General features: G+C 40.7%; 4 protein-coding genes across 5 annotated transcripts; 3 read left to right on the top strand and 1 right to left on the bottom strand.

Annotated features, from left to right (window-relative positions):
* The first annotated feature begins 723 nt into the window (after nucleotides 1–723).
* Nucleotides 724–2,465, top strand: LOC109783256 (uncharacterized). 2 transcript variants are annotated; one of them, XR_012203727.1, is made up of 4 exons: nucleotides 724–806; nucleotides 904–996; nucleotides 1,096–2,008; nucleotides 2,094–2,465. XR_012203727.1 is itself a non-coding variant. In XM_073509529.1 (3 exons), the coding sequence occupies exons 1-3, from the start codon at nucleotides 779–781 to the stop codon at nucleotides 1,743–1,745; spliced, it is 771 nt and encodes a 256-aa protein (XP_073365630.1). In that variant the 5' UTR covers nucleotides 724–778; the 3' UTR covers nucleotides 1,746–2,086. The 2 variants fall into 2 exon arrangements, 1 of the variants encoding a protein (XP_073365630.1); XM_073509529.1 differs by lacking the exon at nucleotides 2,094–2,465 and having other exon boundaries at nucleotides 1,096–2,086.
* Nucleotides 2,466–2,959: 494 nt separating this feature from the next.
* Nucleotides 2,960–4,501, top strand: LOC141040750 (uncharacterized). Its single transcript, XM_073506866.1, has one exon. It carries the CDS (start codon nucleotides 2,960–2,962, stop codon nucleotides 4,499–4,501), a length of 1,542 nt encoding a protein of 513 aa, XP_073362967.1.
* A 21-nt stretch (nucleotides 4,502–4,522) lies between these two features.
* Nucleotides 4,523–5,443, top strand: LOC120968867 (uncharacterized). The gene has a single exon (XM_073506865.1). It carries the CDS (start codon nucleotides 4,523–4,525, stop codon nucleotides 5,441–5,443), a length of 921 nt encoding a protein of 306 aa, XP_073362966.1.
* An 18,962-nt stretch (nucleotides 5,444–24,405) lies between these two features.
* LOC109783267 (uncharacterized) lies at nucleotides 24,406–25,027 on the bottom strand. The gene has a single exon (XM_020341869.4). It carries the CDS (start codon nucleotides 24,946–24,948, stop codon nucleotides 24,595–24,597), a length of 354 nt encoding a protein of 117 aa, XP_020197458.1. The 5' UTR covers nucleotides 24,949–25,027; the 3' UTR covers nucleotides 24,406–24,594.
* Nucleotides 25,028–25,820: the final 793 nt, after the last annotated feature.

Raw genomic sequence — 25,820 nt, 5'->3', positions numbered from 1 at the left:
AATTTTTGGGAATGTGTGTAATGGATCCAGATGTGATTTTGAATGACACACAAGAAACAGAGGAAAAAACAAAAGAAGAACGCAAGAGAGACCATAGAAACGCCCTGCGGCGAGCTGCTTATTGGAGGAACAAGGATAAGCATATCAAAGATCAAAACAAACGTCCATCTGGTACTTCAGGTATACGCTTACGTTCAATATCCTTTTCGGAAGCCGGGCCCTACTATTCTAGATGGCACTCCTCCAGTGCCGATAAATCAAACTGTTCTAACTATGTTTTGAAAATAATATTGATCCAGACGACCTGAATAGCCCTAGCGTTACAGAATTAATGAAAGAGGGAGCAACATGTCCCCCTTCAACTTTACACGCGTCTGTCATTCAAGACACTATTCTAGCTAGGAGGCAAAGTGACAATGAGCGGAAACGTAATTCAACAAACGAGCAAAGGGAGGCGAAAAACGCAAGTAGCAGAGCATGCCATCAGAAGAAAAGTGACGAATTAACGGTGGAGGTTAGAGAAACAAAGAATGAAAAAATACGCGTGACTCGCGTGCAGCGCCGCAAAAGCATGTCGGTGATTGAGAAGGGGGAGTCAAGTGCACAGAGGAAGGCCAATTATGAAAGAAGGAAAAAAACACCGTGCAAAGAATGCATCGCAATCCCCCTTACAAACCTTGCAAACTCAACCTCTGAATGGCCCACTTCCCCAAGCCGCGCATCACCCATCTCTAGGGCCGCAAAAGATGATTCATCTGATGGCGATCCGGGGACGAACATGCCGAGATACTCTGCCGGTGCTGATGGTATGATATTGCGATTGTCAGTTTCTTATGCTCATTCTCAGCATGTCGTTCTAACATGATCTTGTCTGTTCTCGCATTCTGTACGACGACAATGCAGAAGACATCGATGTATTCCAAAGCGGCACCATGGGCGATGAGCAGGAAGCACACGACTTGATTCATGAGGAGTACTACATGTTTTGCAACGAAGGTATTGCCAACTCTACACTATGACACTGTGGAGCTTTATTGTTGTGTCTTTTATTTTTTATTACTGTTTTGTACGTGATTTTTCAACAAATGCCCGCAGGATCCGATAACGACATATTGGATGATGACGAGGAAGCGAGCATGTCTAGCGCTAAACCTAGCGAGATTGATCCATTTGACACTGTCTACTCAAACATTCCAGACAACACTCACATCCTGAAAGTCGACGAAAATTGCAAACACTGCAAGGCCAGAAAGTTTGAGTCTGAGACTGACGGCTTCTGCTGTCGCAATGGCCAGATCGAGCTTAAGCAACCGGAACCAATCCCAGAGCTTATGAGGCTATGGTCCAGCATGGATGCAGATTCTAGACATTTTCGGGAGAACATACGTTTCTTCAACGGGCATTTCGCCTTCACAACCCTTGGGGTCAGCCTTGATGAAAACTACACTAACATGAAGTCTGGGGTGTACACATTCCGAGCACACGGTACCATCTACCACAATGTCCATTCGTTCGGGCCTAGCTCCCGTCCAGAACATCTGCAGTTGTACTTCTATGACGACGACCCTAACCTAAATCATCGTAAGGCGGCCACCAAGCAATTAGACCAGGATGTCGTGAAGAGGTTAGTAGACATACTCAAAGAAAACCCATACTCCCAGCAATTTAGGAGTTTGGGTGCACACAAGGACAACCTCAATGATTATAGGATAGACCTAAACACCGATAAGAGGCTTGAGATATAATAAACCGGTGTCATCTGAAGTCGCTGCAATTTGGGTTGAGGGCACTGACCTAGCAAAAAGGTTTGACCGCAGGATAACACTTTGTGGTAACAACAACGAAAGGCATAGTATACGTGTGACCTCAGGGGCATATGACCCGTTGTCTTATCCATTATTCTATCCAATGGGGGAGCTAGGTTGGCATCCGAAGCTACCCAAACGTAATGTTTCTTGGGAGGTTGTACAAAATCCTCGTTTGTGTCATGATGACGAAGATGATGCAGGTATGTTGTTTGTGTCCCACTTTGTTACAAATAATTTCTTGTTTTTAAAAATAATGCTCACGCGATGGTACTCAAACATGTGCAGAGGGGAATAGCAGGTTATGCGTCTCCGTTAGAGACTACTACTATTACATGCTGCAAACACGGCCTGCGATCTTCAATCCAATACTTTGTGGAGCACGCCTACTGCAGCAATGGGCGGTTGACATGTACATCAAGATTGAGAGCTGTCGGTTGAGGTGGTACAGGAAGAACCAGATGCAGATCCGTGCCGATTTGTATAAAGGAGTTGTTGATGCGATCACATCGGGTGAGACGCGAGCAAGCGCTGTTGGGGTAAGAATAGTGCTCCCTGGAACTTACCCTGGTGGCGACCGCGACATGAAGAAGAGACATATGGATGCCATGGCAATTGTCCATACATACGGGAAGCCTGACATCTTCTTGACCATGACTTGCAACCCTAAATGGGAAGAGATAACAAATGAGTTGCTTCCTGGATAGACGGCGCAAGACCGACCTGATATTGTGGCTCGCGTGTTCTATGGCAAACTAGAGGCTATGAAAGATATGTTGCTCAAGAAGATGGTCCTAGGTGTTGTTGTTGCTTATGTTTACGTAGTTGAGTTCCAGAAGAGAGGCCTCCCCCACGCACATTTTTTGTTGATCATGGATTCAACGTATAAGCTTCTTGTCCCAGAGCAGTATGACCGACTCATTTCCGCAGAGCTCCCAGACAAGCAAAAGTATCCTGAATTGTATGCAATGGTGGTAAAACATATGATGCATGGACCATGCGGTGCTCTCAACCCGAAGAATGTTTGCATGCAAGATAATGAATGCAAGTGCAGATACCCGCGGCCGTTCAATGAGAACACGATACAAGGCAAGGACTCATACCCAGTTTATCGGCGTAGAGACGATGGTAGACGCGCTAAGGTTCGAGGGAAAATGTTGGACAACCGATGGGTTGTGCCATATAACCCTTACCTTCTGCGGATGTTTAATTGCCACATCAACGTCGAGGTCTGCTCTAGCATAAAGGCTGTAAAATACATTTATAAGTACATTTATAAGGGCCATGATAAGGCTTCTTTCAGCATCGACCAGCCAGACGCTGATGGTAACATTGATGAGATCAAGAGATACGTTGACGCAAGATGGGTCACCCCTCCGGAGGCTATGTGGAGGATATTTGGCTTCCCACTATGTGCCAATGACCCGCCTGTCTTGCAGTTGCCTCTTCATCTCCTGAATATGCACAGGTTTGCATTCAATGCACAGGCTGACTTGAAGAATGTTGTATCCTCCGAGAATGCTTCAAAATCCATGTTAACGGAGTATTTCAAGGCAAACGAACTACACCCTTGGGCAAGGCATATATTGTACAAGGATTTCCCCGGAAGCTTCACGTGGGAGAAGAAAAAGAAGATATGGAAGAGGCGGGTGGAGTGTTTTCAACTAGGTCGTATCGTGTCTGCCAATCCTGCCGAGGGGGAGCGATACTACCTTCGTGTGTTGTTGAACCATGTTCTGGGGAAAACATCATTTGAGGACTTGCTCACCGTCGACGGCGTGGTATGTGGGAGCTTTAGAGAGTCCGGTGAAAGGTTGGGACTCATCGAGGCAGACAACACGCTCGACGACTGTCTTACTGAGGCGGAGCAGTGGGCTATGCCATGTTCTCTTAGGAGGCTCTGTGCAACAATCTTGGTGCACTGCAAGCCAGGCGACGTGCGCGGGTTATGGGATAGACACCTCGAGCCTATGTCCGATGACTACCGTCGGACACGCACGTCCCCGAACGAGGTGGAGCAGATGGTGTTGCTTGACATTAGGGGTATGTTGCAGTCTATGGGTAAAGACATTATTGATTTTTCTCTTCCAATGATCGATGATGCATTTGACCCAACCGAGGGCGAGGCCAGAGAGATCATTGAGGAATCAACCATTGAGTTTGACGAAAGTGACACTAAATTGTCATCTTCCCTGAATTTTGAGCAAAGGGCTGCATACGACGAGATACTAGCGGCTGTTGAACGCGGTGATGGGGGTATATTCTTTGTTGATGGCCCTGGAGGTACGGGGAAGACCTTCCTTTACAGGGCGATGCTCGCCAAGGTGAGGCGCGAGGGCAAGATTGCTATCGCTACCGCGACGTCGGGCGTCGCTGCTTCTATCATGCCTGGCGGCAGGACTGCCCACTTGAGATTCAAAATCCCACTGAGTTGTGATGATGGAGCCTCGTGCAGCTTCACCAAGCAGAGTGGGACCGCCAAGCTGCTAAGGATGGCCTCATTGATACTATGGGACGAGGCCAGCATGACTAAGCGACAAGCGGTTGAGGCATTAGACAATAGCATGCGCGACATCATGGGAATACGCGACCGACCCTTTGGAGGAAAGACTGTTGTTTTTGGCGGGGACTTTAGGCAGGTGCTTCCGGTCGTCAGAAGGGGGTCACGGGGCCAGATAATTGATGCAAGCCTCTGAAGTTCTCATCTATGGAAGAGTATGCGGCAGCTTCAGCTCATCACCAACATGAGGGCTCATAATGACAAGTGGTTTGCAGATTACTTGCTCAGGGTCGGTAATGGCACAGAGGAAGCCGACGATCAAGGCAACATACTACTCCCTGATGATATCTGTCTGCCATCTACAGGCGAGGTTGACGACCTGGAGAAGCTGATTGACCACGTGTTTCCGAGTCTAGATGACAACATGGCAGATTCGAGTTACATGACATCTCGCGCAATCCTTTCCACGACAAATGACAACGTTGACAAGATAAACATCCGCATGATAGAGCATTTCCACGGAGATGAAGTAATCTACCATAGCTTTGACAGTGCGGAGGATGACCCATATGGCTACTACGCTCCTGAGTTTCTGAACGGATTGACTCCCAATGGTCTTCCTCCGCATGCACTCAAACTAAAGCTGAATTGCCCGGTGATACTTCTAAGAAACATTGATCCAGCTAATGGGCTGTGTAACAGGACTAGGCTTGTCGTTAGAGGTTTTGAGAGGAACACCATTGATGCAGAAATCATGATTGGACAACACGCTGGTAGGAGGGTCTTCCTTCCTCGAATACCTCTGTGCCCATCTGACAACGACATGTTTCCATTCAAGTTTAAGAGGAAGCAATTTCCTATTAGGCTTAGTTTTGCTATGACGATTAACAAGGCTCAAGGGCAGACCATCCCAATTGTTGGTGTGTATCTACCTAATCCGGTGTTCTCTCATGGTCAACTCTATGTTGCTTTGTCTCGAGCCACCGCGAAGAGAAACATAAAAATACTCATTCAGAAGGAGAAGCCAAAGGAGAAGTCCAACAAGCAACATAACAATCCGAAGAAGCGTAAAAGACCGACCGTGTCCTTGCTGACCTCAATGAAGAACATCGTCTACAAGGAAGTACTTACAGGCTGAAGTATGGTCTTAATAGACCTGCTGGATTTATAGATGCAATTTACTCTTCCGATGGTCAAGAATTGCTGTAATCTGTTCTATGACATATCTTTTCATTTGGTATCTTGGTTGTTGGAGCTATACACCAATCAGTTCAAGTAATAACTGCATTTCAATAAATTTATACTGTGTTATGTGTAATCTGACAATGTACATGTCACACAGCGTACTGTGTTATGTGTAATATGAGAATCAGAAATAATGATTGGCTTCATGAAGACCTGGATCATGTTAATTTTATTTTGTAAATTTTGATTACAACATGGAGCATGTATGTCTTGTCACCATTTTAGCATGAAGGTTACATTTGATACATTGAATTTCAGTGCGTGTATTGGGTTACATATGTTATGTATGCTCGAGATGATTAAAGCATAAATGCTCATGAAAAGGGTGGAATCATACATGTATCTGAAGTTGTTTTACTGACTTGAGCTTTATGAGTGTATGAGTGTGTAATGTTTGATTTGTTCCACCCAGTTGTAATTGCTGTACAGTTTTCGTGAACATATATAGCTAACATGGCTTGTTGTTATTATATATAGTAATGTATTTTTAGTTCTTTTACTGCCTTGAGCTGTATGAGTGTCTAAAATTTGAGGTGTATGCCCGAACACAATTATATGAATGATCAATGGGTTCTATGAAAACTTAAGTAATTACGTTGCTGAGACACCTACAGCAGTTCAGCTAGGAAGCAATATTGAATGAACTGCTCACGGTTCTATCAAAATATTTAGTGCGTGTTGTTTATGCTTCAAAATAATGTACTCCAATGTCTAAAAACTGTGGTTTTTTAAAAAGTGTACTGCCAAACACAGCAATTACTAAAGGCTGACTAAGTAAACGTTTTAAATTAAATTTCTCGACATAAAGCCGTGATTGGCATAAAGTTGACACATGACTTATGTTTATGCTTCATTTTAGTTCATTTGAAGTTTTAGTTATTCATTAAAAAACTCTGCATTGCATAATAACTCAATGCTTTGTTCAGCACAACTTATTTGCAAAAGCACAAAGCATGAGACATAATATTGCGCACAATCAAGGCAATAAATACTTTGTTACACACATAATGAAATTATAGTTATCTTATTCAAGCATGAGACGTAACGTTGGTGCATTAATGGAAATAGATATATTACGTGACTACCCTTACTGTAACAGGGTATCTCCTTCGTTATACTGAGATCCCACATTTATTGTGTTACTAAAAGTAAGTAAACAGTAATTATTTTGATACTCTCCTCGATTGCAATCAGATCCTGGTTTGTTTGATTACTATAAATAATAAATTGTGTTCATTAAGATGGCAAAGATTGATCAATCTTTATTTGGTTACCAAAGGATGATCAAACTTTCTATTGTACACCTAGAGCTCCAAAACTAATTTTTGAAAGTTAATGCTTTTCCCGCCTCACACTATGGTAATATATAAATGCCACGCATCACCATACATTAGCCTCCATATATCTACACAGGTTCAGCAATATCCTCTACATCCTCTACGACTATGGTGATCTCTTACAACTTGACAAGAACTAGGAGGGTGATGGCAAATCCGCCGGCTCCCAACATCCCTCGTGTAGAAATCCCTCCGATGAACAGGCAAGATATATCATCATGTACGTTGACTTGTCATCGCGCTCGTTTATTTACCTCATATATACATTATATGCTATGCAGGAATTTGACTTTCCAGAACGTTGACATGGAACATATATATCATAATTGTTGGATAATTCGTGCTAAGGTTTTGTGGAAGGCCCAGATTAGGGTTAATGCTATGGGAAACCAATACCTTCGTTGTATACTACTCGATCAACACGTAAGTCATTACTCATCACCACATATAGCACTTTTTTTGGTATGCAGATGTGTTAAAGAGTTTCTCCACCTGATGTTTTATTTGTTTATATAATATTATTAGGGAACAAAGATGGAAGCAATTGCCTACAGCAACCAAGCATATCGTTTCAACGACATGCTGCATACCGGGATGACTTATGACTTCACTTCCGTCGGGTTCAACCCCACGGATATGCTAGATGGACATTTTTGGTATATATGCATGGATTATGTCATCGCACTACATTCTAGGACCGAGGTTAGCATGTCGGCCCACAGGATATCATCGTCAATTTGTCCACCGTGCTTCCCACAATTCGGGGCCATATTGTCGCTACGTGACAAAACCATCACTGGTGCAACACCTTCAACTTTGCTATTGCACATTATTCCATACATAGCATTGTCTCATTATGATTACATTTTTTTAGATGTTGTTGCTATTCTTGTCTATGCTGGTAAGATACAACATCAGTGGGATTCAGTATATAGACGGCATGTCCCTTTCGTTGAGATTGCCCTAATGAATTTCCGGTAAGCTCCATTCAGTATATGAGATTTTCATATGGCTATTTTAATTTTATTATTATTTCCTACGCCTAACATTTGTTTTTGTATGTAGACGGGAGATAATTTTTCTACGCCTAAGTCAACAGCATGCTGGTCGTCACTTGTACCATTTGCAACGCACAGAAAATCTGTTCGAGAAGATTGTTGTTACTTACGTACAGTTAAATTGGAGGGATCAATGCCTACAAACTATGAGGGAGAGCACATTCTTCTTCTCTCCTGACATTAATGATGATGATTATTATCTACATGGTAGGGTTTATAGAGTATTCTTAATTTTTTGTCATTGTGCTTTCTTGTGTAATTATGTAAAAAAGTTGTAAATTTTTCTAAAACTTTTTTTTGTCAAAGATATCCACGAAGTCAGCCTGATGACTTATGACGAAACACTTTCTTACGTCAATGACCGCGTTCAAGCCAGGAAGAATGGACGCTAGAGTAACTTGTGTATCAACATGGTGCATGCAACATGTCGTTGCCAAATGTCGTTATATCTCTTTTTGGTTTAATGGTGCATTATAATCAATAAAATAGTATGATCAAGTGTCAGCATATTTGCTTGTCAAGTTATAGTGAAGCCCTTTTGGCATTATGCTTCAATGTATGATACACGTAGTCCTACTCAAATATTTGGTTTTGTACAATGGTGAATTGCTTCTTTTCGCTGGGAATGATAAAAAAAATCCAATCGGAAGATATTATTCACTTAAAAAAATCTGATAATGATCCGATGCGTCCCTAAGATCTGGTACATCCACATTTTTCCCTAATTAGAAACGTTTGGCATAAATTAAATGGATTTCGATTTTTGGAAGGCAATATTAAGTCTCCATAAATATGGCACATATATATATATATATATATATATGTATATATATACACGTCCTGGACCTCCTAATTCCCTACCCACCCCAGTTTGCATTTATTCCATCAGGAATAACCAAACACTCACGAGTTTTCGGTCACCGATGGAGGAAATCATTGGAAACACTGCGGCCCTAGAGGTTGTTGTGCCCACGTCCCTGGAGGGTGCGGTCCCCGAGACCCAAGAGGTTGTGCCTGAGCCTCATGATGTTGTGCCCGCTCCCATGCATCTTCTGCCCCCACAGATGCATGTCGTGGAAGATGCACTCGAATACATCTTTTGCTTTATGAATGGCGTTCATGAGGAGCATATGTTGGAGTAAGTCATCTTATTGTACGTTTATTTTCTGTATAGAAAACTTTTTAGAACCGTCTCATACACTACTTATAATAAGATTAGTATATTGCTATATCTCCTTTTGTTTGTAGAGACCATAAGACGTTGCAGCCATGACGAAGGATTTAATTATTTATAATGGATTATCAATATTTCCAGCGCACAGCAACTCTAATATTTGAATATTTTTTTCTCATAGTCTCTGCTCTAGAAATATAGTACTGTAAATTTATTCCCCCACTATGTTGTACATATGGCCATATTCGTGTACACAGCTAACAGATTATTAGAACGAAACAACTTATTATTTCAATCCTAATAGAAGCGAGTTACCACATGTTAAAGGTAGGTACCAACTTTTTGCTGCTCTTAATTTGCTGTAAATATTATTTTCTGGCAACAGCAATCAAACTATATGAAATAAGTCACCATTTTTAACATACTCTTGTTCCAATGCTGCACACTTTTTTGCTAAAGGTTGTTTTGCATTTTTTGTGTTGCAGCACAATCTGGATAAGAAGCGATACACCATACCGAATAAAAGTCAGCCTCCGGATGCTACATGACACCCTATTTTTAACTAACATAAGTCTTCATCCCGCATGCTTCAATCTTGTTGTTCGTAAGCTTGCGAACGCGGAAGTAGAGAGGCATGCAGGCACCAACATGGTTGGAAGCAAACATTATTTTGACTTGCAGTTTCATGCTCAGTCACAGGCTTTTAGGTATTCCTGGATGCCTCAAGGAGAGCGCACCACGATGCTAATTAACAATGCTGTTGTCCAGCCCTTCCCTAAATACGATGTTTTCAGCTCTATAGTTGTAAGAGACCAACTTACTTAATTTTTATTTTAATATCATAATAGCAATTAACATGTGTCGACCTGCTGCAGTATCTACTGCCGTTGACTATCCCGGATTCATCATACGGGCTACTTGTAGTAAACCGTATGAGAAGGAGGGTTATCGTACTGGATCCATCACGAGATGTCGGGCAAGTTGGAGAGAGCACTCATAACAAAGAGATGATGAAGGATATCACATTTTTAAAGCAAGAGTTCAACGATGTGTTGCAGGCTAGGATCCCGGGTTGGGATACCCCACTCATGGATTGGCGACAAGATAGCATGTCTTCTAATGCTCGCCGGTAATGTGCTAAACTGTTCTTATCCAGAAGATGCACACCGTTATAATGCTCGCCGATGATGTATTAAATTTAGCATGTCTTGTAATATTTAACACTTTTTTTGTGTCAAAGCAAAGACTCTGGTTTCTTTGTCCTACAGGAGATGGCACACCAGCTTGGTTGTTTGCGTAGCATGACATGGATGAACACTACCGTAAGTGCATATACGATGAGTTTCTGTGTGAAGTTTATTTAAAAAACACTTAATATAATGGTTGATGTGTTGCATATTTTCTAGGATCCAGTACTGCTTAGGAGCCAACTCACTGTCCAGATATTGATGGTGAAAGACAATAAAGCATATGGAAACATCCCAGAAGAAATCAGGGCGGCCTTGAGGGTTATAAGCAACTGAAGTTGGATCGGTGCATGCAGAAAGGGCAATAAAAAATTCCTACGCAACAGCTATTTAGGGTTGGAAACAATAATTGTCTATGATTTTATTCAAATAATTATATAATATTTTATCTTCTATGTATGTTCATTTGATAACTTTATTGTGTTTTTGATTTATTAAGGTTTCGTGCACTACCATATTGTTGTATTATGGATTGATTTTGGTTACGGCTCACGATGCAATATGATATAAATTTTCCACGGTACCGTCCTTATAATATTCAAAAAATGTGGAAAGCTTGATTTATTTAATGGAAAGCTTGGTTAATGGAAAGCTTGATTCCCCTAAAAAAACGTGGGGGAAGGATTTATTAGAGGAAAGGCACCGCCCCCACAGTTGAAATCAGGGGGTGGCAGATTTGGTAGGGAAATAAATCAGGGCCCCACCATTTAAATCAGGGGGGCGCAGATTTATTTAGAGGGGGACAGATGTATTAAGGTAAAACACTGGGCCCCACAACACACGCAACCAACAACGCTTTCCGGGTGGGCATTGAGCGTTGCACCCCCTCACGACAGAGTAAACCCGGTTTCTTTCTTTTTTTCGTTTGGGAAAGTTATGGGGAAAGGGAGACATATATTAGGAAACATTTAATCTTTCACTGATTTATTTGCATAGTGTAATCAAAACAAATCAAAACAAATATCGTGCCTTAATTGTTGATAGTATATTTATATGGAAACATGCAAATAAGGAACGATAGGGTGCACCTTCCTAACTGTTGTCGCACAATTCCCTACGGCCTCATCTCTACTCAATATAAAATCCTACGGGCTCCTTCCTCTCTCGCTTTACCAGTTGTACGACTGACTTTTTGCCCCGTTAATGGAAGCAATGGCGAATTTTGGGGGAGTGCGACACGCAGTCGACTACGTGTACGATTTCATAGCACTTTCCTCAGACGAAGAACTACTAGAGTAAGTTCTCACGGCCCGATAGATCTAATATTTTTTTGCACTTCATCGTCTAAGTCCACTGCCATGTACATGTATACTTAGCGTTTAGAAGATATACCCCCGTAAAAACTCTTTCTGCCCTGTACATATATACTTTACGTTTAGAAGATATACACTGGTCAGGATCGCGTCGTCTTTGTCTAAGTTCAGACGTCTGTTACAAAGGCTGATTGTGTAGTTATTTTTCTTAAACCAGTATATAAATACATATTCAATGGTTGTTACCAGATATTATATTGTACTGGTAAATTGTGTCTAAAACCAGTGTTTTGCGGCGTCTAACATAAATAGCTGATAAGGACTTGTTTTTCATAAAACATGGGTTACTTTCCTGTCTATTCAAACGAAATACGTAAGAAACTGTGGTCCAAAACTATGGGGTCTAACACCTTCTACAACAATGTTGAACAAGCTATAAACTACTATGCTGCCCCATCCATCCAAAATCTACAACATTTTTAATGCAGGTCCATGTACTACTACGAAAACACTGCAATCTGTTAATTTATTGCCCGTACATAATATATAAATACTTAACTTGGTAGATATTACAATCTCTTTTAGGTCATTTGATGTGAGATATACTATTGTTTAATTATTCATATCTTATAGACAGCAACACAGTTTTATCGTTTGAGTTTACGATTACTTGAAGTCATATAATTGTTATGAACCTTGATCTTCCTTTTTTACAGCACAATCTGGATTAGGAGCTCGCGCCCATTCCCTATCGAGATTAGCCTACGGATCATCCGAGACACCATCCTAGGAGATGGACTTGTCCATCCGTTATGCTTCAATCTAGCTGTGCGTAAGATTACTACCGACACAGCAGAGAGGAGCGCAGGCACCAGCTCTGTTGGAAAGACACATTTTTTCAATTTGGGATTCCATGTGCAAGCACGGGCGCTAAGGCAGACTTGGTTAAGCCAAGAACATCGCACCAGTGCACTGATTAACAATGTCGTGCTTGAGCCTTTTCCAAGATACGACGTGTTTCACACCCCTACAATTGTAAGTAATCTCATTATTATAAATTAGTTGGTTACTTTGTTTGCCATTTACCTTTGTCTACCAAATGCAGTATCTTCTACCACTGTCACTCGTGGATTCGTCCTACGGTCTTTTAGCAGTGAACATGGAAATGGAGAGGACTATCGTTATTGATTATTCGAACCAGACTATATTTCATTTTGAGGGGGACCCCCATGGCACTGAACTTCAGAGGGAAGCCCTTTTAGTGAAGTAAGAATTGAGCTTTGTCTTGCAACAGGAGGCCCCTGATAGGAACAGCCAACTTGTGGAATGGCCTGAACAACAGAACATTCATGTTTCACCTCGGCGGTACTATTCTAAATTTGGCTTGCATATTAGTGCGTGCTCCAATATAGCTATTACAATATGTTTGCTTTTGTGACAGCATGGACTCCGGATTCAAAGTTTTACAGGAGATGGCCCATTTGTATGAAACCATCGGGGATGACATGGTTCATAACATGCCTAGGACTGACGTAAGTGATTTTGTAATGAGGTTACAGCTTGCATATATTTGCTAAATATATCTTCTGACTTTGTTTATGCATAATTTGAAGGATCCACAAAGTCTCAGGAAGTGACTAATGGTCCAGATGCTGATGGTCAGGGAGAATGAAGCAAAGGATAACATTCCAGAGCAAGTTAGAGCAGCGTTGAGATTTATTGGTGGCTAAGGAGGACTGCTGCATCGATAAATACCTAAAAATAAAGTGATGTTTAGTTGCTTGCTAGGAATTAATCTGTTTGAATGCCCGTGCTGATCAGATGATCAGATGACATTTTCTCTTATATTTTTAAAGTTTAAAGAGTGATTGCTGTTGATATCCACTAGCTATGTTGGTTCTATATATTTTGGCTTCTATGTATATTTTGTACTATAATACCCGTGCGGTCAGGAGCAGGTTTGTTGCTCCAGGTGAACCGGAGGCATTTTGTAATGGACCATGGCAGGTTCAGCCGGCAAGTGAGGTTTTCAGTCATGCCTCACATCATATACTAACTCGTATCATGTAACTCCATCCATACACGCACTGCTATACGATACGAGGTTTACTTTGACGGCAATCGTCACATGCCAGCTATGGAATAGCCAAATTAAAAACATGTGGATATAAGGCACGTACCTTCAATTGCCTTTGATCTTCAAGTTCGCACATGATCCACATTTCTCTGTCATGCTCATGATGTTTCTGATAACCAGCTGATTATATTGTATGTGTTCCTGAAAAGAGTAACCAAAATAAGTCCCCGCCAAAGTGTTTTCTTATTGACTACATAAAGTACTAGAAGGTGCCAGCATTTTCCGACAAACAGTATACGTTACCAACATTTTCTAATTTGAGGGGGGGGTTAGGAAGAAAAATACTATAAAGCTACTCTAATGGAGTCACATCTTGTTAAAATATAATATAATTGAAAAAAATGTGTTGTATGTATGAACTTTCTCTAAACAGAATAGCCATATATACCTACCTATGACGTTAAATAACAATAAAATAAAGGAGGCACTAATGACTGATTCAGAGGACCAAAAAATAGGCATATGCATCTCAATAGGTATTACACATGAAAAGCAAGAAAGAGTTGTAAGCTGATCTCAATAGGTTTCTTTTTATTTTATTTCCCTAATTCATGTTTATTTTTTGAATTTCTCTTTCCTGTTTGAACAAGGAAATGTAAGAAAATATTACAGCTGGCACAAACTTACAGGAAGTGTTAATGCATTTGAAGAAAATACTATTCAACATAGTTTGTTTTGGATATATTAAACATTTGTTTTGCGACGCACCCTATAATTCCTCGTTTCGTATAACTGTATCCAAGATATGTTAACTAGAACTCGAAATATCACGTCAATGAGAACAAGTCATGAAGTACATATTTGGTAATACGAACTATATATAACTAACACGTCACTGCCTACTTATCAACATCAGCGCTAAAAGAAAAGCAGTTGTCGTAAATCATAGGCTGATGGAAAGTATGTACCTCATATTCAAAGCTTATTGAAAGCCAACAATCATTTCCTGCATGCTTTGCCTGCAAATTAAAGTGGAGCTTGACCCTATTGTCATGATGTAATGGACTCAAGTTATCAAAATTTTGTGGATATTACTCTTACATGAGAAGGCATCAAGGCTCCCCCTGATTGTACATTCACCAAGGTTTGGTTGATCAAAGAACACATTTACACTGAAAACAGACATATGCAATATGATACATTAGTAGCAAGGAAATCCCATGTTACCAGGAGCACGATGAGTTCGAGACAGAAGAAAATATGTCATACCAGTCGAACGGGGTGTATTCTAATAGCTTCATACCGAATGTCTTGTCAACTCATACAAATAACTACCAGATCAGATGTGTGTCTAGAAGCTTAGCTTCATAATAAAAACTGCCAAACCAACACATCAAAAGATAAATACAATGAGTTAATATACAGTGAACCAAACAAGTGACATAAAAGGCCAAAGCATTATTTTTCAGTGAGAAAATAAGTGAACAAAAAATTTATTATAATTTCACCGTTACCACTTTAATATTTTAATAGACAAACCGCATATTGTAACTATTGTATTTTTATATGCGAAAATTTTATACCTCATAAAAACTATCCAGTAACTTAAAGAAATAGTAAAGAAACAAAATTGTTTTAAGCAAGTTTGGATCTTTTACATCTTCTCTGATTTATTAGCAGACGTACTCCATTGCAATCCTTCGGTGTATACATTAATATGAGTTAGTAAATTAAATATTTCATTTGTCTGGGATAGAGAAATAAGATTGTATTAAATCTAGAGATACAATTTTCCTAATAAAGAGACAATGCTTGTACATACAGACGACCACGGGGAGTAGGAAAAGGAAGTTTCTTTTATTTCCTTTTCTGTTGTATTCACAAAATAAGTGGGCTGAAATAATGGAATTGGAATATATTATCTGATACTGGGATAAAGAACAGATACAATAATTTAATTCTTTAGTAAGTTCTAATTTTTTACCTCTTTTCTAATTTATTAACAGGTGTGCATTTGATGGGAAAAGGAAATATATCTGCACCATCAACAATGGTATATATGGTAGAAAACAATGGTATATATGGTACAACTATATTCAGCCATGATCTGCTACCCAGTTATTCTCCGCATGGCCTACCTATAGATGTTAACCTCCTCTGCCATCCCTCCTCCCCCTCCTTGCTCTTCCTTCGGCCATCACAACAGCATACCTGGAGGAAAATCACAACAGCATCAAGAAGGCGAGTTCCTCTAGGTACGAACAATTCTGGATCTTTATCTTCTCTAAAAGTGTAATAGTTGTTATATTAGGATCATGTTTGGTTGAGGTATACAATCAAAAGTATGTTTTATCTTGCATTTTCTGTATGTTCACCTACAAAATTATGCATGCAATTATGAACACATGATTTTCTAAAGCACATTTTATAGCAATAAAAGCATGCATGCAATTGTGAACATGTCAGAAAACAAACAAATAAACAAACACTTCTGAAAAACTTAATATCATGACAGTCATAATATTAAGTCCTTCTATGTAATAAAAACTGCATAAGGTGAAAATGCTTCGATGGAATACTCTAAAATTATTCAGAATGGGCCCCTCATCCAACTTCCACCACTAGATATAATTAATACATTAAATTTGTCCTTAATAGTAGTTTAAAAAAAAAGCATACCATCAAATTTCTGGATCTTTCTCTTTTGTAAAATAATTAGATTAGGATCATGTTTGGTCAGGCATACCATCAAATTCCAAATGAAGAACACCAGTGGAGATAGTGCCAGCTTATAAAAAGCTCAGAGCCAATACAATTGATTGTAGATCTAATCAAGCAGTCCTATTAGGTGGGCTGCAACTGAATACAAACAGTTCTTTCAAACAAACTAATAACTTTTTAAGTGTTTCAACATGCCAGAAAACAAACAAATATAATCATCTTCTGAAGAAATGTCTGTGAACGGATGATTTCTTTATATGAAATCAGAGAGGCAAGCTCTATTTTATCAAAAAAAATCTGAAGATATATATCGTCTAAGTCATAATATTATGTCATTTCATGTAATTAAAATTGCATGAGGAAAGAATGCTTCGATGGAATAGTCTAAAACTATTCACAATGGATATGTAATACTCCAATACCAACTATGAGCAAATATATGAACGTGCTTATTTTGTGCAAGATAGAGCAAGTAATACGATGCACGTGCTTATTTTGAGCTGGCACTATTTGCAGATGCTACAAGCACTCCTAGGAAAGTGAAAACCGTGCACTGAGCTCACCGTTTGTGCATGGCAATGGCTGTCAGTGGTGTAGGCCCCTTCTTTCCCTCAATCGGAGGAATTTTTTCTTGAAATGCTTTGCTTCTGCATCAGTCTGCACATTATGAATCCAGTGAATTAGCGATTACGGAAGACGGGATAAATAACAATTAATCACTTGCTCTCTGCATAAGTTGTAAAATTAGGAAATAATTTTAGTAAGATTTTGAACTTATTCCCAAATTACAAATATATATAAAAAATGTACAGTGTCCCTAGCTTATTTATCTGTTCCATACAACATGTCAGAAAGTACAAAAGTATGCATGCAACTCTGAACACATGATTTACAGCAGCACATTTTATGGCAATAAAAGCAAGCATGCAATTCTGAACATGCCAGAAAATAAACAAATAAACAAACACTTCTGAAAAAATATATCATGACAGTCATAATATTAAGTCCTTTCATGTAATAAAAACTGCATAATGAGAAAATGCTTCGATGGAATGGTCTCAAATTATTCACAATGGGCCCCTCATCCAACTTCCACCACAAGAAATAATTAACCCATTAAATTTGTCCTTAATAGTAGTTTACAAGTATGCTTGTTCTGCCTTATGTATGTGTGCAACACGTCAGATGCAAATAATTCCATCAAGTAATTATTTAGTCTAACCAGCATTGTGCTAAGCAATCGATCAATCAATTTATGCACTGGATCATATGCCAACATATATACAAATATCCCTGGTAAACACTGGATCAACCCAATTTACTCTGTGTGAACTAATTATCCATAACTACCTTAATTAAAGTAGTAGTCACTTAGGTCAGAAACTAAAAACATGATCCAGTTCCCACAATAGTTCCATCTACAGATAAACAACCAAACATCCAGTGCCAACCACTGTGCTAAGAATATCAAACTGAGCACACCTCATAGCAGTTCATAACTGCAACAGTTTAAACCGCATACAAAATTCAATAAACTTTACCATATCTACTGTAAACAATACAACAGTGCATCAACTCCATGTACTCCTAAAGTACCATTTCTTTGAAATTCAGTCCATGTACTAATTCAGAAAATTCCTAACTACTACTCCTGCTGCACGAATAATTGAGTGAGTAAAGAAAGCAGATAGACCTGCCACTGCTTGTTTCACATTTATATTTTTCAGTTGATCGATGGATTTAGAGTTCTGTTGCCAGCACTCCCTGTTTGTTGGCTTGCCGGAACAAATAAAACAAATTATGTATTTAAATATTAGGAGGGGAAATCAATCAAGCAAGCAGGGTAATAAAACAAATGATATATAGTGCTCGCTGCATGCCGTCACCTACTAACATGCACGGATGCATTAGAAACTGAACTTTGTGCACTGTCGGCAGGAATCACACTATCTATGCAATTGAGCAATCTGCCTCTTCAAGTTGAAACTGGTTGTGAGGAGGCCATTTGTATGTTGACAAGTGAAAAGCAAGATAGATCAAGTTTTGTTTTCTTGGTCCAAGAGATTAAACAGAAGCTTTTAGAGAGGAAGTCATCTTACTCATGTATGACCGCAAAAAAAACGTCGTTGGTGGGTTCATCTTACTCATGGTCCAAAATTGGTTTCAATCCAAACAAGTGCCAAAACTCATGGGCGTGACCAATATATTGGTAAGGCTGGCTTTGGTAGTCAACAAAACAGACCTTTATTCACGCAACAAAAAAAAGGTTTGGAGTGGCTTACCATCACCTGAAGAGGTAGCAGATGCTGAGACGGTCGATGTTGCTAGCTACTGCAGCGGGAGGCGGGCCACGACGGCGGTCAGATGTTATAAACTTTAGGGTAAAATAAATCACATAAAAATTAAGAGATGGCATTAAAAAGATAGCTTAAACTAAGAATAGAACGCATCAACTATAAAATTTTATAACATTTGCTATCTAAAGTTGCCAATTTGACAGAAATAATGTAACTTTGACATTAATACTTGCTGCTAGGAAACAGCTAAATTGCACACATAAAAGAATGGCAGCATTCACTTAACTAGAATTTATGCGAGACTGATTCATCGGGATAACAAAACATGACTAGCTAATTTACAAACATTCCAAACCTAGGCACGGGTATCATCAAACGATCATCGAGGTTTAGGTCTATCCTATTATCATCGAGGTTTACAAACTATCGGTTTTTAGATAGAACTACCCCTACTGCAAACAAAATTCAGAAATTAGCCATGCATCTACTGTAAAGAAGATCCAAAAGTTTGATATTCAGTGCAACATCTGGAAACAAAATTGCTCAAAGTTCTAGCAACTACTCCTACTGCAAAAACCCTAAAAAAGAGAGCTAAGGATGCAAAGATGCTGCCACAGCTTAAGGATTCAGTTGCTTACCATCAGATAAGCGGGATCCGTGCAAGCTAGCGGTTGCTGAGAGGGAGTTGATGCCGAGGTCACCGGCGCGGGGCGTTCCTGTATCTTGGCCTGGTGCAGCATCATGAGGCGGGCACGGAGCGATGTCCTGTGGCCGTCTGGCTGGAGCGGTGGGGATGTGGACGGGTGGTCAGACGCGTCGTTGGTTTAGGTGGTTGTGTCCCCGCGTCGCGTCGGTCGGCGCACGCAGTACCGAGTGCTTGTACATGTCATTCCTCCTTGCCGAGGGCGGCGGCGTCGGGAAGAAGTCGTCGTCCTCGTCGTGGATGTGAGGTTTGGTCACGGCGCCGCGGCACAGAAAGAACAGAGAAGGAGTTCAGTGACGCAAAGATTCGAAGAAGACGAGGAGGGGGCGGATCTGAGCAGCCCGCGTTGAATGGATTTGTGAGGCATGGGGAGTGACGTACCGGAGCTGTGGCGTTGCAGATCGGGGCGCGTCACTGCGGATCCACCTTCGACATTGCCGGAGAGGAGCGCCGCCACGGATCCGACCGGAACGGGACCGGATCGATCACCCGCATGTGCTCCAGGAAGCGCGCCCCGTCCGTCCCGCTCGGTCGCGCAGCACACAGCAGGCAGCCCCAAGGTCAGTGGATGCAGGAGACCGATGCGGTGGCAGGCGGGCATAAGAGTGAGGCTGCCTGCTCGTCGACGCGGGCGGCGATGCGGCGGGGGGAGGGGAAAGGGCGAGAGGGTTTGAGTGAGTGAGATGAGAGGAGAGGAGAGAGTGAGTGAGATGAGAGGATAAGGTAGGTAGAATGCGGCGGGGGGAGGGGAAAGGGCGACGCCGCGTCGCTTCAGTGCTCCTGCCGCCCGAGAGGCCTGCGTGCCAGGTGGGCCGTCGTGGCGGGCCGCGCAACAGCCCCGTTTGGGCCGGCCCAGACATGTTTCGCTGCTGCCTCGCTGTTTCTTTAGTTTTCTGTTTCTTTTCCTTTTTCTCTTTCTTTTCTTTTTTTTTGTTTTTGTTTACATTTCTTTTCCTATAATTTTTTATTCTTTATTTATATTATTTCGTTTTTATTATACTATTCAAAGTTCAATGCATGTTACAAAAGTGTTCAACGGTATATTAAGGAAATGTTCATGGCTTTTTACAAAAGTTCATCATCCATTACAAAACTGTGTTTTTTAAATTTGTTAAGTGTATATTACACAAATTTGAAATCTGTATTAAAAAATTGCTCAAGTTATATTACATAACTTATATCACTATGTATTTTTTGAGTTTTTTCAAAATAAGTTCGATTCTTAATAGGTCGCTCCGCAAGACTATCACTAGGTTTCTTTAAGACATGTTGTTAGTTTTTGGCCATTTTTCTACACTGCTGGAGTTCGTTACATCCAAATGGGCCGGCCCAGTCGCCCCCTGCCTTCAGCGAAGGCTCCTGTGTTTTGCTTAGCGCATGTTAACCTGGCCAGGCTGCGGTTATGCTTATTACATATACTAAGGGTATCACAAAAAATAAAAATAAAAACACATATACTTGGTTAATGTTGGTTAGTTAGCATGTTTATTTTTGTTTGTCAAATTTCAATAGCATATATAATTAATTTAAAATCATTTAAGCAATTTCAGATGACTACTTACTTATATATGAACATTATAGTTTGTTGTTTCCCCGAATTGTTGTATTAGTAAAATGATTTAAGCTGCATATTTTTCTAATATAATCGAAAGCATTTTTTATCACAGATAAAATAGTTGTGTTAGTTTCACATTATATGATGCACCAAAAAATACTATTTATATTTCAGCATATATATAAAGTGATGGGTTCCGACATACGCACTGATGTAACGATGACAGACCGCACTGAAACACCACGAGAAGAGGTGCATATAGCTAACCTTACTCTGTATGTATATTATATATGATAATATGAAAGGTCTATTTATATTTTTGTTTTTTCAGAATATACGAGACATGGATATGGACTTTGGAGATGCACAGAAAGAATCCATTGAGGGTTCAGATGCAATGTCGCTGGAAGGGGCCGGAAATTCACAACATAATAACGTCGAAGAGGTTATATCTCATAACAAACCAAAAAAGGATGATAATTTACATGTTATCCCACAAGGTAATTTTTAATATTATTATCAATATTATTTTTGTGATATTGCCTTTTGTATTCAACTTATTTTCCTGATTTTGTTTACTAAGTTGGCTCACTTTTTTATGAATTTGACAGACTATGTTTGTACCCCTAGAGATATTACAGTCATCGAATCAATCAAGTCTGCCCCCAAGAATACCCAGTTCGTGGACATTGGAGATGCCTTGTTAGCAACCGACGATTTGAGATGCCTTATAAAAAAGATATGTTCTTACATGACGGTGTAAGACCAATTGCACAAACTTTGTAATTAATAATATGAACAATATATAATATCATAAAATATAAATATAATCTAAATGTTGTTTACAGGTGATAAATGCTTACATATATTGCATGCTTGCTCACAAGCATCTACAAGACAGGGCGGGTGAAAGGGTACACATTATTAGCACGTTTGTATCTGGCCAGATAAAAGAAGACGGGGAAAGAGACATAGACCCATCAAAATATCACCGCATCGTGCATCATGTCAATACTTATCTACAGCAAGATATGGTTAGTTTTTTTGTCTCGTTATCCATGCATATAATTATGGATTGTTTTTATTTAATTCATAATTATAAAGATTTATTAATATTTATATCTAATTGCGATCGTGACTTGTATGATATTTACACCAGTTATTCATTCCGATTAACATGCCGGGCTACCATTGGTATCTAGCAGTCGCCAATGCCAAAAAACGTGAGATTCAAGTATTGGACTCACTTGGTTCTCGTGTCAAACGCAATGACCTTGCTACTACGGTAACTATATTTTTTTACTCATCTTAACATATGTTTTGTTTGCCTTGTCCCCTAATATTTCTCATATATAAAATAGTTACTAGGACTCGAGAAGCGTATAAAACTTGTAGAGCACAGTCCGGAGTTTATCAGAGGTCATAAGTGGCCCGATCTGAATGTTACAAAATGGACGGTTGTAGAGCAGTTTCATGAGGCAATGCAAACCGATGGGTAAGCACTTGTTACAATGGTTTGTTTATTTGATTTATCTGTGTGGTATTGTAAAGGATTATTTTATAATATTATAGCGTATCATGTGGACTGTTTATGCTAAATTATATGGAATACTGGACATCACATGGACTGTCAGACACGTTCACCCAGGTATTCCATTTTTATACATTATCTCGTTAATTTATCTCAAAATATTATATAAATTGATTTTATATATATTTTGTAGGAGGATATGAAACATTTTCGAAAAAAAATAGTTGTCATTTTGCTCGATTCAGAGCTGAATAAGCTAAAAGGAGATCCCATATACCATCAACCTGACGATGAAGAAACTTTAGCTAATTCTGATATCGAGATCCTGGAGAATCCATCTGACGTAGTCAAAGACAAACGTTCTGTCCCAATCACTACAATACCCACGGACCAACGTAAATTACTTGCCGGCCTCTGCAACTACATCATGTCTATCGATGATGCCGGGTGTTTGGAGTAAGTATCATGTATCAATATTTAATGTGCGGATTTATAATAGTATTCTTCTTATCATCCAATTTATAGGAAGGTATGGGTCCGGAGCTCGACACCCGATCCAATGGGCTTAAGTCTTAAGAAACTTCAGTGCATACTTAACATGGAGCAGACCATGGACAATGACTGCTTCAACACAGCCGTGCGTATGCTGGCATGTGACGAGGGAGTATTGTTCACAGACCCTCCTGTGCACTACATGGATCTACGATTTTGTGTAAATCATCTTAACTCTTAATTCTATGTGTCATTACTATCAACATGTTGAAAAAATATTTGTTTTTTTACTTAGTTCATGATGCTAGAGTCAACACGAGGTCAGAAGTTTTGCGAGAAGGAAACTATCCAGAGGTTGGCAACATTATTTGATAGCTGGCCTGAGATGGACAACGACATCTCATCGTGCAACAAGGTAAGTAAAGTATTTTGTCCATTGTTATCATGGTTTATTGTTGTTTCTAATACCTCCACTTGTAGATTTATCTTCCCTATGCATCCATCGGCTGATACATCTTGTACGTCATCGACAAAGAGGCACGTCGTCTATATATTATGGATCCTATTCAAACATCACAATCGTTAGAGGAGAAAAAATTGAGGCATGCACTGAAATTAAAAAGTTTTGCAAGGGATTTCAAAGAAGCACTCGAAATAAAGCTGCCTGGTTGGAATTATGATATATCTAAATGGCAACGTTTATTTCCGTCCGGTGCTCCAACGAGTATAGATGGGTAATGAATTCATAACAAAAACATTTACTTTTGTTATTACTATATTCTTTACATTGTTAATTTAAAGTTTTACAGGAATTTGTCTGGCTATTTTGTTTTTCATTTTATGCTCTGGTGGAACGGTGAAGATTTGGTCAAGCCGATTTGCGCGGTGAGTATTGTTCGTTACATGTTTTAAGACCTTCAGCGTGAAATTTTCATACTAACTACATGTATGCGTTTATGCAGGATGGGTATGAATTGAGGAATCAGTTTTTGTTATACTTGCTAAAACATCGTGGGAATGAAGCTAAAGGAAACTTACTGGATATTGTGAAAGAATTTTTTAAGCGCATCATCTAGATATTAATAGTTTTGTAATAGATGTTTAGTTGGAACATCGCTCAGTTTTTGTATGGACATGTCGTTAATTTTTCTTATATTATCAATTTACATTGCAAAAATGGACTTCAGTTATTAAATAATTATGTTTCTGTTATATTGTTTGTACGTGTGGAATTTAACATGTAACTCCTGCAAACTTTTTCAAGAGCCCGTGGCAACGCACGGGCACTCTACTAGTTCTAGTAATTCTCAAGTCTAATCTCTAGACATACTCCCTCTTGTAATCTTCCATTCCCTTTCCCTCGTACTGCCAGACACGCTGCAAGTAATTTGGAAGGGGGAAGTAGGTTCGGAAGTAAACAAACATCCAATTACTGGATACAGCCCGCAAGCATGAGTTTAAGCAGACGAACCAGAGTATACACAGCCATTAATCAGAACTCCATTGTCATGGATCTCCTCTACGTACAGAGTCTCCGAATAAAACACAGCAAGAGATTTATCGAGATACAAAGCGAGCCCTGAGAATCCAGCGAGATGATCAGGTCCTCTTGACGGGGTCGAAGTTGGAGACGGCGACGACGGCCCCGGCGATGCCGGCGAAGACGACCCCGCCGGACACGATGCTGAGCAGGAAGTTCTTGAGCGACGGGGACAGCCCCGGGGACGCGGCCTCCGCGACCTCGGGCAGCACCAGCGCCGCCGCCACGGCCGCCGCGGTCAGCCCGGCCGTCAGCTTCTCCTGCACGGACGCGGAGGACGCCCGGACGGCCGTCATCCTCGCCGCGGGCCTGCCGGCCCTGACCACCGGCAGGGGCCGGAACGACGTGGCCTTCTTGAGCCCGGCGACGGACAGGGGCGCCGCGACGGCAGACAGGGACGCGGTGGCGGCCATGGCGAGAGAAGGTCGGCGTGCGTCTTCTTCTTGGCTTGGCGCGCGGCGTGGGGTGTGTGGGGGACGGGATGGTTGGCGCGGAGAAGGTTAAAGTAGGGCGTGTGGAGGATCGCGGCGTGCCAGGTCGGCGCGGGAGTCCGACGTGGGGAGCTCTCGTCGCGCCGTGGAGGGATAACGTTATCCCCGGAGGTGGCATGTGGCTGTGGCGTTCCAGCTTGCGATTTCCGGTGCGGATCTGATTGGCCGGGGTCCCCCTTCTCCGTGTTATTTTTTCAGGGCCGGGTGATACGTGAAAACGTATGTATGTGCTGGTGATGTGACGCGGCATTTGGAGCAGAGCGAGAGGATAATACTTTTTCAGCTCGTTCATACACGTTTGATTTGTATTCAGTGCAACCCTGCTGTTGATTTTCTCCTGTGAAGATATATACGTGGGTGCACCCGGCACCGTGTGGGTTTAACTACACACAAGGTCCGGAAAATTCTCACAAAATTGGTGTGTTTACATTGTGTGATGGAGTGTGAGGCACATAACTTAGCAAGAACGTGTCTCTTTGTGTGTCGAGATAATAAGCTGTGCGTACAATTACCCTCCATCTTTCCTTGGTAGGACGGATGGTGGGATCACAGGAGAGCTGCCGAGGCTGCGGCAGTGGCAGGTTCAATTTTCTGACGAGACGGATCCCGACACTTGGATCGTGGGGCGTCTTCGTTTCTCACCATCGTCGCGATGGATGGTTCTGTTGGATATGGAAAACGATGTGTTGGCCGGCGATTATCTCCCGGACGGCAATCAGATCGAGGTAGGGCTTCGATTTTCCTTGGATAACTATGATGTTGTCGTTGGTCATTGTGTGCAGGTTGATCAGATC

Source organism: Aegilops tauschii, chromosome 2 (genome assembly GCF_002575655.3).
Source record: "Aegilops tauschii subsp. strangulata cultivar AL8/78 chromosome 2, Aet v6.0, whole genome shotgun sequence".
NCBI classification, from domain to species: domain Eukaryota; kingdom Viridiplantae; phylum Streptophyta; class Magnoliopsida; order Poales; family Poaceae; genus Aegilops; species Aegilops tauschii.
This window is presented reverse-complemented; position numbering and strand designations above follow the sequence as displayed.